Consider the following 15147-nt stretch of genomic DNA (forward strand, 5'->3'; position numbering starts at 1 on the left):
TGTTCATCTATGCATTGTCACAAATATAAAAAAATAAAAAAAACACCCAAACCAAATGATCACATTCTGATTTATTGCATTTTATTACACAAAACATTTATGATGCACAATCTCTCAAATAAACCCTTTGTTTTATTTCTTTTTCTCTTTTTTCTTGTTAATATTTCTTGACTTAACAAAACGATGTCAGAAAGTGGGAAAAAGTGCTTTTTACAGGGATTTTTATCATGTCAATAAATACAAGGTCTTTGAGGTGTCATTGGATTCTGTCTCAACACAACGGCCATGGCACTAACATACAAACACACACTCACTCACTCTCCCCGCCCCAAAAACACACAGAAACACATGCACACTTCTCACTATGTACAAACCCACTTGGTTTAATTGGGTCGATATTGTACCAAAGTTTTCACTTTTCCTTATGTTGTAAAAAAAACGCACACTCACACATGCGCGCGCGCACACACACACACACACACACACAGAGAGAGAGTTTCAAATCAAGCAACCTTCTAATTATAAATTACTGAAAATACAAACGTGACTTTCTTCAGGAATGGTTTGAGTAGATGTTAAAATTAGATTTTTTCTTTATTAGAAGCATTGTAAAAGAATTAGGACATATGCCAAAGCCTTTATTCAATAAAAAAAAGACTCTTCCAATTTTATGCCTTTTGATTTTAATTTAAGAGAGAAATGTGTGAGTGTAATCTGGAGGGGCGTTTTATAAATATTTAACACCATTTAAAATCATCTAGTTTTGAATTTACTAATGAGGAAGCTTTATTTTTAATGAATAAGGCACATCTCGTTTTGTTTGTATTTTTATACCAAAATTTTAATTGTAAAGCTGTCAAGCTAAAATGTAATTGGAAACTTGAATTTTTTTTTTTGTTTTTTTTACAATATCATTAAGTAAATAGTTATTTCAAATGCAAACAGTATATCGTTTACATTTAACTTTCCTTCATGGTTGCTGTGAGAAAAAAAATAAAAAAGGGAGGAGTCTTACCTCTAATGTGTGAGCCCTTCCCAACGGGCCACAGTGACATTTTAATTTAATCTTCAACAATCTGACAACCTTCAAGAAGCTGCAGTCCTGCTTCTTTTATCAATTACATCCATTTAAAATTCCCCCAAGTTTGAAGGTGGGTGAAGAGAGCTGAAGATGCTGTACATGAGAATCAGGGTGTGTCCGTCAGTGGGTATAAAACACAGATTGAGAGTTCCTGCTGATAATAAGTGCTGGAAGGTGATTGATTTGACACACTGGCCACAGGCTGAATGTTCCCGTCCACTGAAAAGAAGAGAAGACGACGGCAGATCTGTCCCTTTCTCCTTCCGTCCATGATTGGAAGATTAGTCTTTTCTCCACGACTCTTGCACAATCTTCAAGTGAGGTCAGGCGGCTTCACTGACGGCAGATCCGGAGTAAAGATCCAGAGGTCAGGGGTCACGTGGAGAGCTAGCGGCTGAGGGGGAGCTGGGGCAGCGACATGGCCTGGTGAGGGAGGCTCTGAGAGGTCAGGACTGAAAACGGATGACCTGAAAAACATGTATTTAAAAAAAAAAAAAAAAAGACACACAAATGAATATCTTGTCTTTGATGAAGCTTCAAAAACATTGTAGAGCTGAAAAAAAAAAAGTAAACTCACTATCGATGTACCCGTGAAGAGCTACCATGCGCGCTCGCTCAGGACTGCCGAACGGGGAGTAATGCAGCTCATCGGGCAGCGACGAGGGTATCCTGGACTGAGGATGACCCTGCGGAGCACCGCTGTGCTGGGGCGTGTGCTTTTTATGTCTCGCTCTGCAGTTTTGAAACCACACCTATGAAGACACAAACATCATGTAGCTACGCTTTTTCCCTTCACTGCTTTATGCTGATGTAAAAAAAGGTGTAAAAAAGAAAGAAAAAAAAAACAATAAAACACCTTAATTATTCTATACAGATGTATAGAATAATTAAGGTGTTTTATTGTTTTTTTTTTGTGGTTTGATCAAGACAAAGAATTGTGGAACTGAGTCATTTGAGTTTGCATGCAGATGAGTAGATTGTGAATATGTGTGACCTTTCTGACCTGTATAACTCTCCTGCTCAGGCCCGTCATGTCTGCCAGTTTCTGTAGCGTTTGGGCGTCTGGATTGTTGTCCTGAGCAAACTGCGCCTGCATGACCTTCATACGTTGACAACATATTAATAGAGATGAACCGCGAGAGTTGCTAAAAAAAGATGCAAAGTTTCTAAGACACTCATTGAAGGTAGAGTCTCACCTGTAGCTGCTCTGCAGTGAACGACGTTCGTGCTCTTTTGGCGGGTTTGGGCTGACTGTCCTGTTCTGTCGGTACTGCACCCTCTAACGTAATACCGTTACCTGAAAAACACACCGAATTATCAGATATAGATCCAGTGCATATTTGCAGCTAAGCGGTATCACACGTTTGGTTTAGTGTCAGCCTCTTCTGCATCACGTCCAACAGATCCATATGTTACATTTTTAAAACGTTGAGTTGCACCATGCTTTCAAAATATTGGCTATCCCAGATTTCAAACTTTCAGATGACTTACAGAAAATTGGCAAAAGTTTTGATAAGCATTAAGAAGATTCATAGCATATCAACACTGTTAAAAACATTTTTAAGCCCCCCAAAAAAACATATCAATTAAAACTCATCAGTTGCATTTAACTGCAAAATATTTTGCAAAATTTTATGAGTAACGGTCCTAAAATAGTTTCATACTAACTTCAAACAGCTGTCAGTAATTAAATAGACAAAACAAAGGACATTTTATAGTGTGTGCTTTCATTTGTCATGTTAAGTGCATTTATGTTATCTTCTAATTTTAGCACTAGAATTTATGTGAAAGATAAACTCAAAGAAGTGCATTGTTTTTTTGTTTTTTTTTTGTTATTTTAACACAAAATTAAATCTGAAAAGTGTGTTGTGCATTTCCAATCAGCCCTCCCAAGTCAGTAATTGTAAAACTCCTCTTTCCAATTACAACAGCAGGTATTTTGGGGTGTATCGCTACACCAGCTTCACAAACCGAGAACTGAAACCTTTGCCCTTTCTTCTTTGCAAAACAGCTTAAACTCGGTCAGATTAGATTAAGAGCTTCTGTGAACATTTATTTTTAAGTCCTGCTCCACATTCCCAACTGAATTTGAGTGTAGATTAATGCGTGACTATGCTTTCAGCTAATACATAATATGCAGCTGCCGCGGCTGTATTTTCTGGGTGGTTGTCCTCCTTAAAAATGGATTCTACCAAAGTGTCAAGTGTTTTACAGCATATTACAGCTTTTCTTCCAGAATTACACTGTATTTAGCTTAATCTAAATACTAACAAGAAACTCTGGGTCTTCCTGGGTCTCTGAAAATTATCTCCACACCCACAGTGTTTTTGCATGTAGCTCAAAAGATTTTGAAAGACGGCAACGAGTACTAGCTGTGTGTCCTACTGCAGAGGACATCTTTTTGCCTGTCTGTTAACACTTCTTGCCATTGGCTAGATTTGTGGATCAAGTTGTCCTAAATAATAGTGGGAGCCACAAGAAACTATATGCTAGCAGCATACAGAAAACGCATAATGGCACAGGGAAACATCTTTGCCCCTCACCACTCTCAGCCGCCCGCTTCAGGTTCTCCACCATGGTGTCGTAGTGGATCCGACACAAAACCTTCTCCTCCACCAAGCCGAACTCTTCTCCCGTAGACAGCTGCCTCTTACACGAGTAGCACGCAAAGCAGGCCAAGTGGTATGCGTTCCCCCTCGCTCGACGCACCCAGTCGCTGGCATATATCTGCCGCCCACAGCGGGCACATTTAGTACCAAACCTACTGTGAAGGAGAGAAAAGGAGAACAGCATGGGGCGGAGGAGGAGGAGAAGGAAACACAGAGAGAGAAATGAGGGCAGTGTTCACTCGAAAACAAATCCAAAAAATGAAACGTGCACAATTGCATCCTTTTCTTTCAGAACATTTTTTTTTTTAACCAAGATGAAGTATGTGTGTGTATGTGTGCGTGTGTGTGTGTGTGTGTGCGCGCGTGTGTTTAAACTTGTGGCATTTTCCGAAGCCTTTGAGGGAAGAAACCTTGGAGGAGGATGAAGCTTTTAGAAAAAAAATCCTGCAAGCTGAGCCTTGAATGCAAACAAACCAACACCTGCAATTTCCTGGTTGATCCATGAAGGCCCTGACACACACGCACACACGCAACCCAACGCACGCGCGCACACACAAGTAAACACACATCCTAAATTAGACGGAGGAGCAGGGGGTTGCACACCCTGGAGAAGGAGGAAGGACGATGACATCATTTCAGGTCACAACACTGTAACTGATAGTAACAGTGAGCTCCTCTGTGTGTTAGTTACTGTTGCGGGTGGGCGGTTTGGGGAATTGATGAGCATGGGGGGAGACAGTGGGTGAGAAATGAATATCCGAGGAGGCACTGCAAGAGAAAGGGGATAGCTGTATTTGAGGAAGTGGACGTTAAGTTGTTAGATCAACAAATTCTGTGGGGGGAAAAAAAAAAAGAATAGCTGCATTTCAGAGGCTGTGAATATGACGGATGAGAAAAATATAACATGTTTGTAGATATAAGAAGTTAAGGTACTCTAAATGTATTTAATTTTGAGCTGCACAATGGACCAAATCACAGCCACCAACACAAAATAAATATGTGCAATATCACAGTCACAAGAGATTGGTTGGCCTCTCCATACCCTTGGTGCCTACAGCTGTTAAATGTAGCTATGCTAATGCTAATCAAGAGTGGAGGTGATGATAGAGGAAAAAGGGAAGTGTTAGCAAAATGTGGGTTAACGAGAACTGATATGTGAATAAAATTAAAACAAAAAAAGCCAACTGCATTTTTCATACAGCACTAATTGAAAACAAATATATCTTGAGGTATTTTGCAAGACAATCTGGTTTCAAGTCCAACTGTATAGAACTGTCTTTGGTCAAAATTCAGTTTAAATTAGTCTAGTTCATTCTAGTCAAAATAGTCAAAACTAGATTCGAATCAGATTGCATGCAGGCCAAATTGAGGAATACAATGCAGTCAAATTTAGTTGACTGTATTGTATGGTGATTAGTTAAAAAGTTTTCTTAACAGAGCCCTCAACTTCATTGAGTCATTAACAGCAAATCCTGAGAATGGGAAGGAAGCTCTCCCTTTAGGGAGAAACCATTAAATTCTGGGCATCTGCCCTTGGCCAGATGGATGTTAAGAGTAAAATAAGCAGAGAGAGAGAGAGATAAATAAACAAGGGAGCACATCTAATATGGAAAAAGGAAAACAAAAAGAGTACACAAAATCCATGGGAGAAACACTTTGATTATTACTGATTTTCTGAGTCCATTAAGCACAGAAGTACTGAGTCAGTCAGGTGTTCTTTCTATGGGAAAGAGACACAAGGGGAGTAGAAGAAAGGAAACGGTAGCATTAGCTCCAACATTAACCCTACCCAGGAAATGGATTCATCTAAACACAAAAACACAAGTCCAGGTGTACTGACTGTATTTGTACAAAAAAAGAAACTTCAAACAGTAAAACACTTTTCACTGTTATTTTCCAGGTAAAATATAATATCCAATGATGACGTCCTTCTCCGTTTTTTACTAATTGGGTTTTTAGTCACATGCATTAATAAATACAGTTGCTAAATCTAATTTTAAACAATCACACAGGAATAGACAAGACACCTAATGCAAATAAAGAAAATTGCCGTAAAATATCACGTTTGTCAGACGCTTTAAAATGTCCACATAAAGTAATGCTTTACACATGAATAGAGCATGGGATTGAGTTGTGTTCTGAAGTGTGCATTATGGACTTTAATGAATGTTAAATGCTTCAAGTTCAAGATGGTTGGGGTTAGGTTAAGAGCTATTGTTGAGGTCAGCAGCTGGCAATTCTGGTGAAGGAGGCAGCATGGAAAAAAAAAAAGAGCTGCATAAAGAGCAACCTTTAACCGGAGTGTACAGCCAGATTTATGGTGATTAATGCTTGCTATGGAGATATCCTTTTAGATATTAGAAGACGCCATGAATAAAACTCAGAGGTAAGCTGTATTTCAAAAATACTTTAGGAAGAATATAGGCGAGGTGGAGGGAGCAGGATAATAAACATCCTTCGGGAAGGCGAAGGACCGAGGCAAACAGTCGTAGTGCAGAGGGAAGTGCCAATGTGAGGAACGTAAGCGAGAGAGCAGGAGGACAAGGGTGCGTTGCCAAGTGAGTGGGTTTGGCAGCGTTTCAGTGCACTCAAGTCCACTCTGTCTGGGATAAAAACGTACTACAGCCTCGACATCACAAGGTTGCAGCTCCTCTTCTGCATAAGAGCGAGAGGTTTCATTTTTATGCATGTGGTGTCATGGAGGACAAGTCGTTGACTGTGTCTTACTGGCCATCTTAACTGTATTCCCTTCTGGATTTTATCATAAATCAGCAAGTAATAATAGATCCGATATATTGTGACTAGCCACAGCTTGGACCATGCTTGCGAGCCAATAAGGCCGTGCCAGAAACAAATTGACCCCGTGGCTCGCCGTGCACATCGTTACAGAGGATTCCAGCCCGTTTTTACAGTAAGAAAGAAGGAAAACATTGTGAAACGTTGTGACTAATCCAGCATGACAGCTTGTCAGTTTCATGCTAAGAGACAGAACCCAGAAAAGCTGTAAACCATCCCCATGTTTCAGCCTCCTACTCCTCTCTCGATCAGTTTCCTCCTTCTACTCTGTTCTTCATTAAAAAAAAAAGAAAAGAAAAAAAAACATATTTATGTTGGAACAATGTCATTTCTGGCCACCTCTACAACATCCCACACCAATAAAATCATTTTCATTACTGGCCTCTTGTTTGACTAATTTTCATATGATTTTTTTATAGTAATCTTCTTGCTGCTGAAAGTGCTTTCAGGAGCTACTGATTCCTGCATTATTCCTTATGAGCTTTGAGAAACTCACTTCGCTATTATTAGATTGTACAAACTCTGTTCATGCCCGACTGTGTGGCTTTATGGTTCATCTCAGGTTTGCAGCAGAGGAATCAAATGAGAAAAAATAAGAAGAAGTTGTTTGCATTCTTTGCAGATTTTTGGATTTTTTTTTTTCTTTCTGCTCAAATCTGAGAATACAATCTTTGGATTTAACTAAATAGAACAAATGCAGACAGATTTGTTATTTGCTTAAAAAAATGTCAAACCACTCTCTCTGTGCCCCCTGTTTTCCTTTTTCCTTTTTTTTTTTTGCTACTATGGAGACCTAATCAGTTAAATAGAAGTGGGTAGGTGATGAATAATTGCCATTCCAAAAATAACAAAGAGTGCACATGCATAAAGAGGTGCACAGCATTTAGATGTGAAACACACACTCATAGTTACAGCCCTGACGTCCCAGGGAGCCCCTGATTAGTACAGCAGAGCAACTTCCCGTGTTGCCTGCAGCTCACGGACGCTCATGGACGAGGTTTCCGTGGAGTGAGGGGAAGGCGAGGAAGAGGAGGCGGCTGATAAAGAAGCATTTTATATATATATCTGTAAAAGTGTGTGCGAGATAAACTCCTGAGGTCTGACATTGGTTTGAGAGGCACAGTGGGGGCTTTATCCCCTTCAAACCCCCCTTCAACCCCATCCCTGCACACACATACACAGAGGGAAACCCACTCTGATTTCCTGCTATTACGCCCCATTAAAGGAGCTGTCAGTCCAAAGCCAGATGAGAGGCTGACACAGATGAGGAAACATCTCCAGAGGTCTGAAAGCAGCCCAGAGGATCGGGACTCCAGCAGTGTTTAGCTCACTTTTAAATCTGATGGCCTAAGCCCAGACTGCAGTTTGTGTTTACAGAACGGGGAGAGGCGCAGCAGGCCCTGCAGCAGAACCAGACTGTTTACTGCTACGCATTTACACGATTTTATATTCTCAGGCCAACTTAAAGAAATGGCAAAATAATTTCTAAGAATTCAACTAGGAAATGTTGATATTTACAAGAAAATCATTACAAAATTAGAGGATTCACTCTTCTACTTGATAGTAATTGACCTGCAAAAACACACAAATCCTCACTATTACGTTTTGATTTCTGAGTTAAAACTGCTAAATTGTACTTTTACTTTGGCAATTGGAAGTGTTGCCCTATTTTAATCAGCTAAGATGTTAGTATTTAACCAAAACCATAAATATACACCACTGGCAAACTTCTCCTCTTTTCTTAGTTGAACTTTTTTACATTTATTTAGGGATAATAAATAAGAGCTCCATCTGTAGCTAAATAACTCGACTGAAGGCCTTTTAACACTGGCACTGCCCATAGCCATGTAATTATTTCACCAAGAACCCCGCTGCTCTGGGGGAAAAAATGGTCGTATGATTCGGTTTTTAATTCACCCTGTAAAATAGCACCATATCCTGCATCTCAAAAGGTAAATATGTACAACTTTAGCGGAAAGTCAATCATTGTGCTTTGACGGCATTACTAAGCTGACACACGTTCAAAATTAAAGCCTAAAATATAACAATATTTCCAATGACAAGAAAAGCTAGATTATGTTCTTTTTTTTTTCCTTTTTGGAAATATTAATTGAATTCAGAATAAACTCTACAGTGTGCCTTTGATTGTCAGTTTAATTTTAAAAAAAGCAAAGGATGGAGCCTTTAAACAGGCCACTGGTTCAGCAACACAACATAGCAAGGCAAATATGAAACTCCAGTTTGTTTTTTAAAAATTGCTAAACGACTGACAGCTCGTACGTGAGCACAGATCTCCGTGTGAAATCATATTATTTGTACATAATATGCATTTCAAATAATGCGCGTTAAAGTGGGCAGCTTCATGTCTCTTTGCATCCGAGTTTCAGTTTGGATAAGAGTCACATTCATGTCAGGAACATGCTGGACCAGACTCTCGGGGCGGTCTAATTGCTGGTCTGGAGGCCTGTGGGTCTGGGGTTGGAGGACAGCTAATTGCGGGTGATTATAAACCTCAGAGCGCTGGCCTGGCCTGGTGTCAGGTTCTGATCAGACAAACACCCAAGTTCACGCGTTGCTCCATGCACTCTCTTCCTCTGCTCTGTTTAACACACACACACACACCCACACACAAACACTCACAAACTGCAGTGTTAAGCATAAATAGGCGTTGGTGTGTCTGACCCCAACCCAGCTACTGAACATAATATTACTATGCTGCTGGCGTGAACCCATTTCAACCTCACACACCACACAAACTCACACACATATGCATGCATAGAGAGCAATGTCTTGTGTTCACCCTTTGGGTTTCATAATAGAAAATAATTACTGGTAAGAAGTGTAGATCCAAGAATGAAGCCATTAAATATTGCAAGCAATCCGATAATAATTTGGGGCAAAATTATCCAAATGATTTAAAACTTTGTCTCGTTTTGTCTTTTTATATACATTTTTTTTTAATCAAGCAAAAACTTCATAGCAAAATTATATTCATCCTTCTACATGATCAGAGAATTGTTTTATTACCATCAGAACAATAAAATCTTGTTGCTGAGCAGATTTTTGTGCATTTCTACATTTGATATTTATACTTATTGATGCTGAGCTTCAGCTCTTTGAGGTTGGAAGGCCTCCCTTCCATCTCCCTAATGTCTGACTGACCCACTCCAAAACATCATCACTTCCAGTGAGAAGGAGGAAGAAATTCTGAAGAAAAAAAAATCTTTAAACCTCCATTTAACAGGGTTATAGATATATTCATAAATACATACATTTGACCGGTTGATCTTGGTGCCTTAAGAGTGAGTTTGCGAATTGTGACGTAATTGGACTTGGGTAAATTTGGGGGTTCGGACTAACAGCAACTAAATTCTGAATGCTCTGTATGCTGCATTGTGTGAATCATGCGAAAATCTCGTTTGCAGTCAGGAAACAGCAACGCTTCCAAGCTGATAATAGTGGGGAAAAATAAGAGATTTAAATAAACTCACGGAGCTTTAATGAACGCATTTTTAAAAGCGGTCGAATCAAAAACGTGAAATTGTTCTCCTAATAAATATGAAGATTTAAACTCCCACAACAAACACGTTTTATGCTTGAGAAGCAGAGAGCGGTGCTTTCCTGTCTGTGGCTCTTAGAAACGTTGTGTGTCAGATAGCCATAACAACAACGCGGATCTTTCAACTCTTCCCTGTGAGCACTGACTTTTATTTTGATACACAGTTTCAGCTTTTGAAAGAGCCTTTCAAAATTACATGAAGCAGCCCGCATCTACCTCCAAGGATATACAGGATGCAGGGTGCGTGTGCATGCTCATATGTTTGCGTGAGTGTAGGGAGAGAAAAAAGAGAGAGAGAGATGGAAAAACTATAGAGCAGACGTGGTGTTTTGAAAACGCGACCATAAACTTACCCCTACCTGAAATAATCCATTTTGCAGAAGATCTCCTTGTTCTTGATGTAGCAGCTGCTGTGCTGACGCAGTGACGTTCTGCACACCGAGCACTCCAGGCAGCGCACGTGCCAAATCAGGTTGTTCACCTGCGAAAAGACACCAGCCGTGTCAAATCCACGATCAAACCCCCGCCATCCCCCGCCCAAAAGGAAAAAAAAAAAAAAAAAAAAAAAAAAAAGAAGAACAGTGAGTTAGCTTGTCAGTGCTGAGATAACCCTGCTGCCACATGCTGCAGAGTTCCGTCTAATCAGCACTAATATGAACACAAAGGCTGATCTCGACTCAGTTAACGAGATTATCGCCAGTTTCCCCCCGAGAGAGATCAGGCCTCTCACTTATGATTTACATGTAGTAAACTGTAAAAAAAAAAAAAAAAAAGTCAAAAAATGGTTTCGATTTGTCTCGGTTTTGATGTTGCTGTTTTTTTGTAAGTCAGTCCAGTTTTATGTTTGCACATACAGTGAATTATTGTGTAAATTATTATATTGTATGTTTAATCTATTGCTACAAATAATAATAATAATAATAATAATAATAATAATAATAATAATAATAATAATAATAATAATAATTTTGGTGATTGTAATAATAATTTTTTTTTTTTGCAGTTTGTAAAATACGTGGCTTTTTTTCTTTTTGTTTGGTTTGTTAGCCGCAACCTTAGAGAGCAGCATGATATTTTAACAATTAGGAATTTCCTTTACCACTAAATTGTCAGTGTGTATATTAAATTATGTAGGGTTGAATTACTAAAGAAAATTTCGCAGGAAGAATTTGACATAATAATGTACAATTTCTGTTATATTTTAAAATATACAAATAAATATTTTAAACGCTGTATTTAATTAGAAACACGGTAAATATAGTCTTTTTTTCTATTTAGATGCTTCGTTTACTGAAGAAAATATTTTTAGCATAAATAATTCTTATATGCATTTATTATTTTTCAGAATATTATTGAAATAATTTAAATGATTAAATAGTTGGTCGAATTTAAACAACAACTTGGAAAAACGAGGGGAAACTATTCTATTATTGTTGTTTTTAGGTTAATATTGAAGTAATAAAAATGTCTATTGCAACATGTATATATATTTCTTTGTTTAAATTGTCATAAAAGTTTGAAAGTGTAATTATTGTTGTTGTGAGACAACAGACCAGTTTCCGAACATTTCACGCTGGAGATAACATCAGCCGCATCTGTTAACATTCACGATCCGTTCAAATAATAATGATAACCTTTTTAAATTTGTTGTATAAATACTTTAGATTTTTTTTCTCTTTGTCGTTCCGCAGTTTTGGGGTATTTAAAGTGCCATCGTCCAACACAATAGGCGCATTAAGATGTTGAGACTTTCTTTTCACTCCAGCACACCAGAACAAACACACTGTTATGTGTGTAACACACTGTCTGTTACATTCCCAGTAAGACCACAGTAAACACGCACACTTTGCTTCTGTTTGTACTTCGCAGACAGGCTGTTGTCTGTCGATTTTCATGCAAGATTTTACACCTTTTTTTTTCTTTTTTTTTTTAATGAGGCGGGAATTAAAATAGAGTAGGTCTCCGGCTCACCTTCAGCAAGTATCTGTCCAGGATCTCCAGCCCGCAGCTGGCGCACACGTTCTTCCCGGTGGACGGAACGGAGCTGGCGGTGGAGGTCGGCGAGCACACGGAGGGGGTGGACGGAGTGCTGGGAGGAGAGCGGATGTCTTCCCGCTCCATGTTGGAGCGCTGGGACTCCCCGTCCGAGTGAGACTGAAAACAGAAGCAATCATTATAAAAAATAAAAATAAAAATCCGGTTCGCATCATGTCGCCATTTTTATTGCGCGATTTCCCACTTCTAAACAGATGCACTGATGTCAAACGATAGAGAGGCGCTCACCATCGGTGTGTGTTTGGAGTCCACAGTGCTGCGTGGGGATCCCGGTGTGCTCTGATGCTCGGCGCAGATCACCTACAAGAAAGCCTTCAGTGAGTTCCCGGTCTTCATCAGTTTCCACATCTCATCTTCAGCTGAGAAAAAAAAAAAAATCCCCGGGAGACATTTGCGGAACCCTCTTCGTGCAGGGCTGCTCCTTTATAAAGCAGTCCCGACAATAAGCCGCGCTTAAAACCGCTAACGGGGCCCCCGCAACAAAAGGCACATTTTAATGAAGCTATTTCAATTTGGATTGATTTTTTTTTCTTCCCCCATGCCCTTAACCCATGCCTCTGAGAATAATAGTATTTTCCGCGCAATCCAGGACAGCATGAGTGGAGGGGGGGGACAACTACCTGTAATTACAAATAGCTGCGGATAAGAGGGACCCGGAGTGTCAATTTCATCTGTCAATCAGCAGAAGGCAACGGGTCACCCAAAGAATTGCAAATTTGATTTTTAATGGCTGTAATTAAAATCTAATTCTCTTCAGGGCGAAACTGGCTGCGCTCGACACAGACGGAGGAGAGAGAGGGAGAGAGGTTCGCGGACCGCAAATCACGCTATTCATAACAGAGAGGGCGCGTGCCTCCTCACGGCGGCTGGCGCGTGCGGCTGATCTCAGTACACAAGCGGTGATTCCTGTGACATCACAGAAAGGCAAAATGAAAAAGAAAAAAAGACGCACAAAGCGGGAGGCTGCGGGATGCAAAGAAACGGCGCGGTCTGGCCGGAGGAGACATGCAATGAAGGAGCGTTTTGTTGTTGTTGTTGTTGTTTGTTGTTTTTTTTACGCACAGAGTTTGCGCAAAACCCAGGCGCAAAATGGTGCTATACGCACCCCCTGATAACAGTTTCCCAAAGTGTCAGTACCTGCTTTGTTGGAATTCCTTCAGACAGAATCTTATTTCCCTCTGAGAGAGGGGACAAAACTTCATTTTTCCAGTACATGAACTCCCCCCTCCCTCCTGCAGTCTCAAGTCTTCAGGGTCTCCAAACTCTGCGCCTCAAACCAGGGGAAGAAACAGCGCGTCAGTCGGCGTCAAGGTTTGCAATATCCGTTGGATATCTGGTGCACCGCTTCTGCTTTTGACACAATAATTTTTTTGTCCGCTGAAGCCCTGCAGCGCGTTCAGATCTGGGCAACCAGGCAGAAGCTTTGCAGATGCGATGACTCCCGTGTCCAACTTCTTCTCCCTCCTTCTTTCTTTCTCTCTCTCTCTCTCTCTCTCTCTTTCTCTCCACTTTTGAGTAGAAGCCCGTCTACAGGAAATGAATCAAACGGAGGGTTTGGCAGCTTTTTTACTCCGAGTCTTCAGGAAAGGCCGGCTGGGCTGCGGCGACCAGAGCGCCAGGAGAACAGAACCAAAGTGTCTCTGCAGAGCTGCAGGGAAAGTTTGCGCGGCTCTGCGGGCCTGCCTCATAGTTAAAGAAGGGGGAGGGAGAGGAAAGAGTTTTCAGAAGGGTGGACACAGTTTGCAACAGCTGTGTCACAAACTTACTCAAGTTATGCATCTGCGTGTTGGTGTTCTCTGAACGAATAAAAACAATAGCAAACGTAATGCACGGAATTTATAAATACATTTTTACCATTTGTGGATTTAGCAAATCTAAAAAGTGATTATATACATTTTAACTGTTAAATTGTATTGGGGTTTTTTCCCCCTATCGTATTCATGTAAATAATAAGTTACAGTTCCTTCTAAACATTTCAACCAGGCATTTATCATGTCTGATTGGCTAAAAAAAAATATAACTGACTAAAAATATTAAAAAAAAACAAAATTCCCGCATGAATTTGTGTACAGAAATTTCATCTTGAAATTGCAAATTTAGTTTCAACTACAATGGACCCATTTTCCGTTTCCTGTGCAGGCCTTGCTTTATTAATAATAATATTAATTAAAAAAACATTTTAAAAAATAACGAGTTATCTATCGAAATTTATTCGAATCATTGATTTTATACAATCCCCAAAGAAGTGTCTGTAAATCCTGTCTTGAATGATCACCTAAATAAACAAAAAATATATATTTATCAGTTTTAATGTCGTATGCAGCTCAACTTTGCGCGTTTTCTTGAAGAATAGTGAAAACGACAATCAATGGCCAAAAGCATCTGAACCCAATAGTAGCTTTCCAAATAATACATAAATAATTTAATCAAGTGTCTGGTTGACGTAAATATGATTTTGAATCTCGAAGCGCCATTGGCCAGCTGTCATATGTCCCTACAAGAATACCGGTGATTTTCTGGTGCCTTTTAGCTGGTTAAAATACGAGGCTTAAAGGTACCGTTAGAGAACCAGTTTACTTTCTAACGCTTCGTTTTTTAGATAAAAGCAACAAGAAAAAAAGAAAAATGAAATATGATTTTATCTTCGACTTTAAAACAATATTAATGTTCACTGAAATCACCTAAACGTAAAGACGAAAGCACACATTCACAAAATACCCCAATAAGCCAAGTTTTTTATCCAAAAGATAGTTGATAGAAATTATTGCAAGTCCCACTTTCTTAATTTTCTTAATCCAAAAGTAAAGTTGTGAGTTGTAAAGGTTCATGCAGCCACTACAAAAAAACACCTCAAGTAATTCAGTTGGGAAAAACAAGAATAGACGTTTATATTAGTAGGGCCTGGTAATTACTGCTAGTCATGTATGTTGCCTAAAATGAATCATTAACCCAATCAGTTTTAGTATATGGCAAACCTAAACTGTAAACAAATTTATTAGGAAGCTGAACATATTGTCTCTTCAGTCTTGTTTCAAACCAACTTATTT

General features: G+C 39.5%; 1 protein-coding gene across 1 annotated transcript; it reads right to left on the reverse strand.

The window, feature by feature from the left end:
- Positions 1–51: 51 nt before the first annotated feature.
- Positions 52–14044, reverse strand: lhx6a (LIM homeobox 6a). Its single transcript, XM_008424039.3, has 9 exons — positions 13238–14044; positions 12329–12400; positions 12017–12199; positions 10405–10526; positions 3625–3845; positions 2278–2378; positions 2085–2180; positions 1659–1833; positions 52–1548 (listed from the first exon to the last, which is right to left on the reverse strand). The coding sequence occupies exons 1-9, from the start codon at positions 13313–13315 to the stop codon at positions 1469–1471; spliced, it is 1128 nt and encodes a 375-aa protein (XP_008422261.2). The 5' UTR covers positions 13316–14044; the 3' UTR covers positions 52–1468.
- Between the last annotated feature and the right edge of the window lie 1103 nt (positions 14045–15147).

The sequence above is a fragment of the Poecilia reticulata genome, chromosome 12 (genome assembly GCF_904066995.2).
Source record: "Poecilia reticulata chromosome 12, P_reticulata-male-v2, whole genome shotgun sequence".
Classification (NCBI taxonomy): domain Eukaryota; kingdom Metazoa; phylum Chordata; class Actinopteri; order Cyprinodontiformes; family Poeciliidae; genus Poecilia; species Poecilia reticulata.

Coding starts and splice junctions, on each gene's coding strand:
- lhx6a (XM_008424039.3), bottom strand. CDS start 13,315: ATGTACTGGAAAAATGAAGTTTTGTCCCCTCTCTCAGAGGGAAATAAG. Junction 3,846..10,404: donor TGCAAAATGGATTATTTCAG/GTAGGGGTAAGT, acceptor TCTCCTTCACAG/TAGGTTTGGTACTAAATGTG. Junction 1,834..2,084: donor TGAGCAGGAGAGTTATACAG/GTCAGAAAGGTC, acceptor GTGTCTTCATAG/GTGTGGTTTCAAAACTGCAG.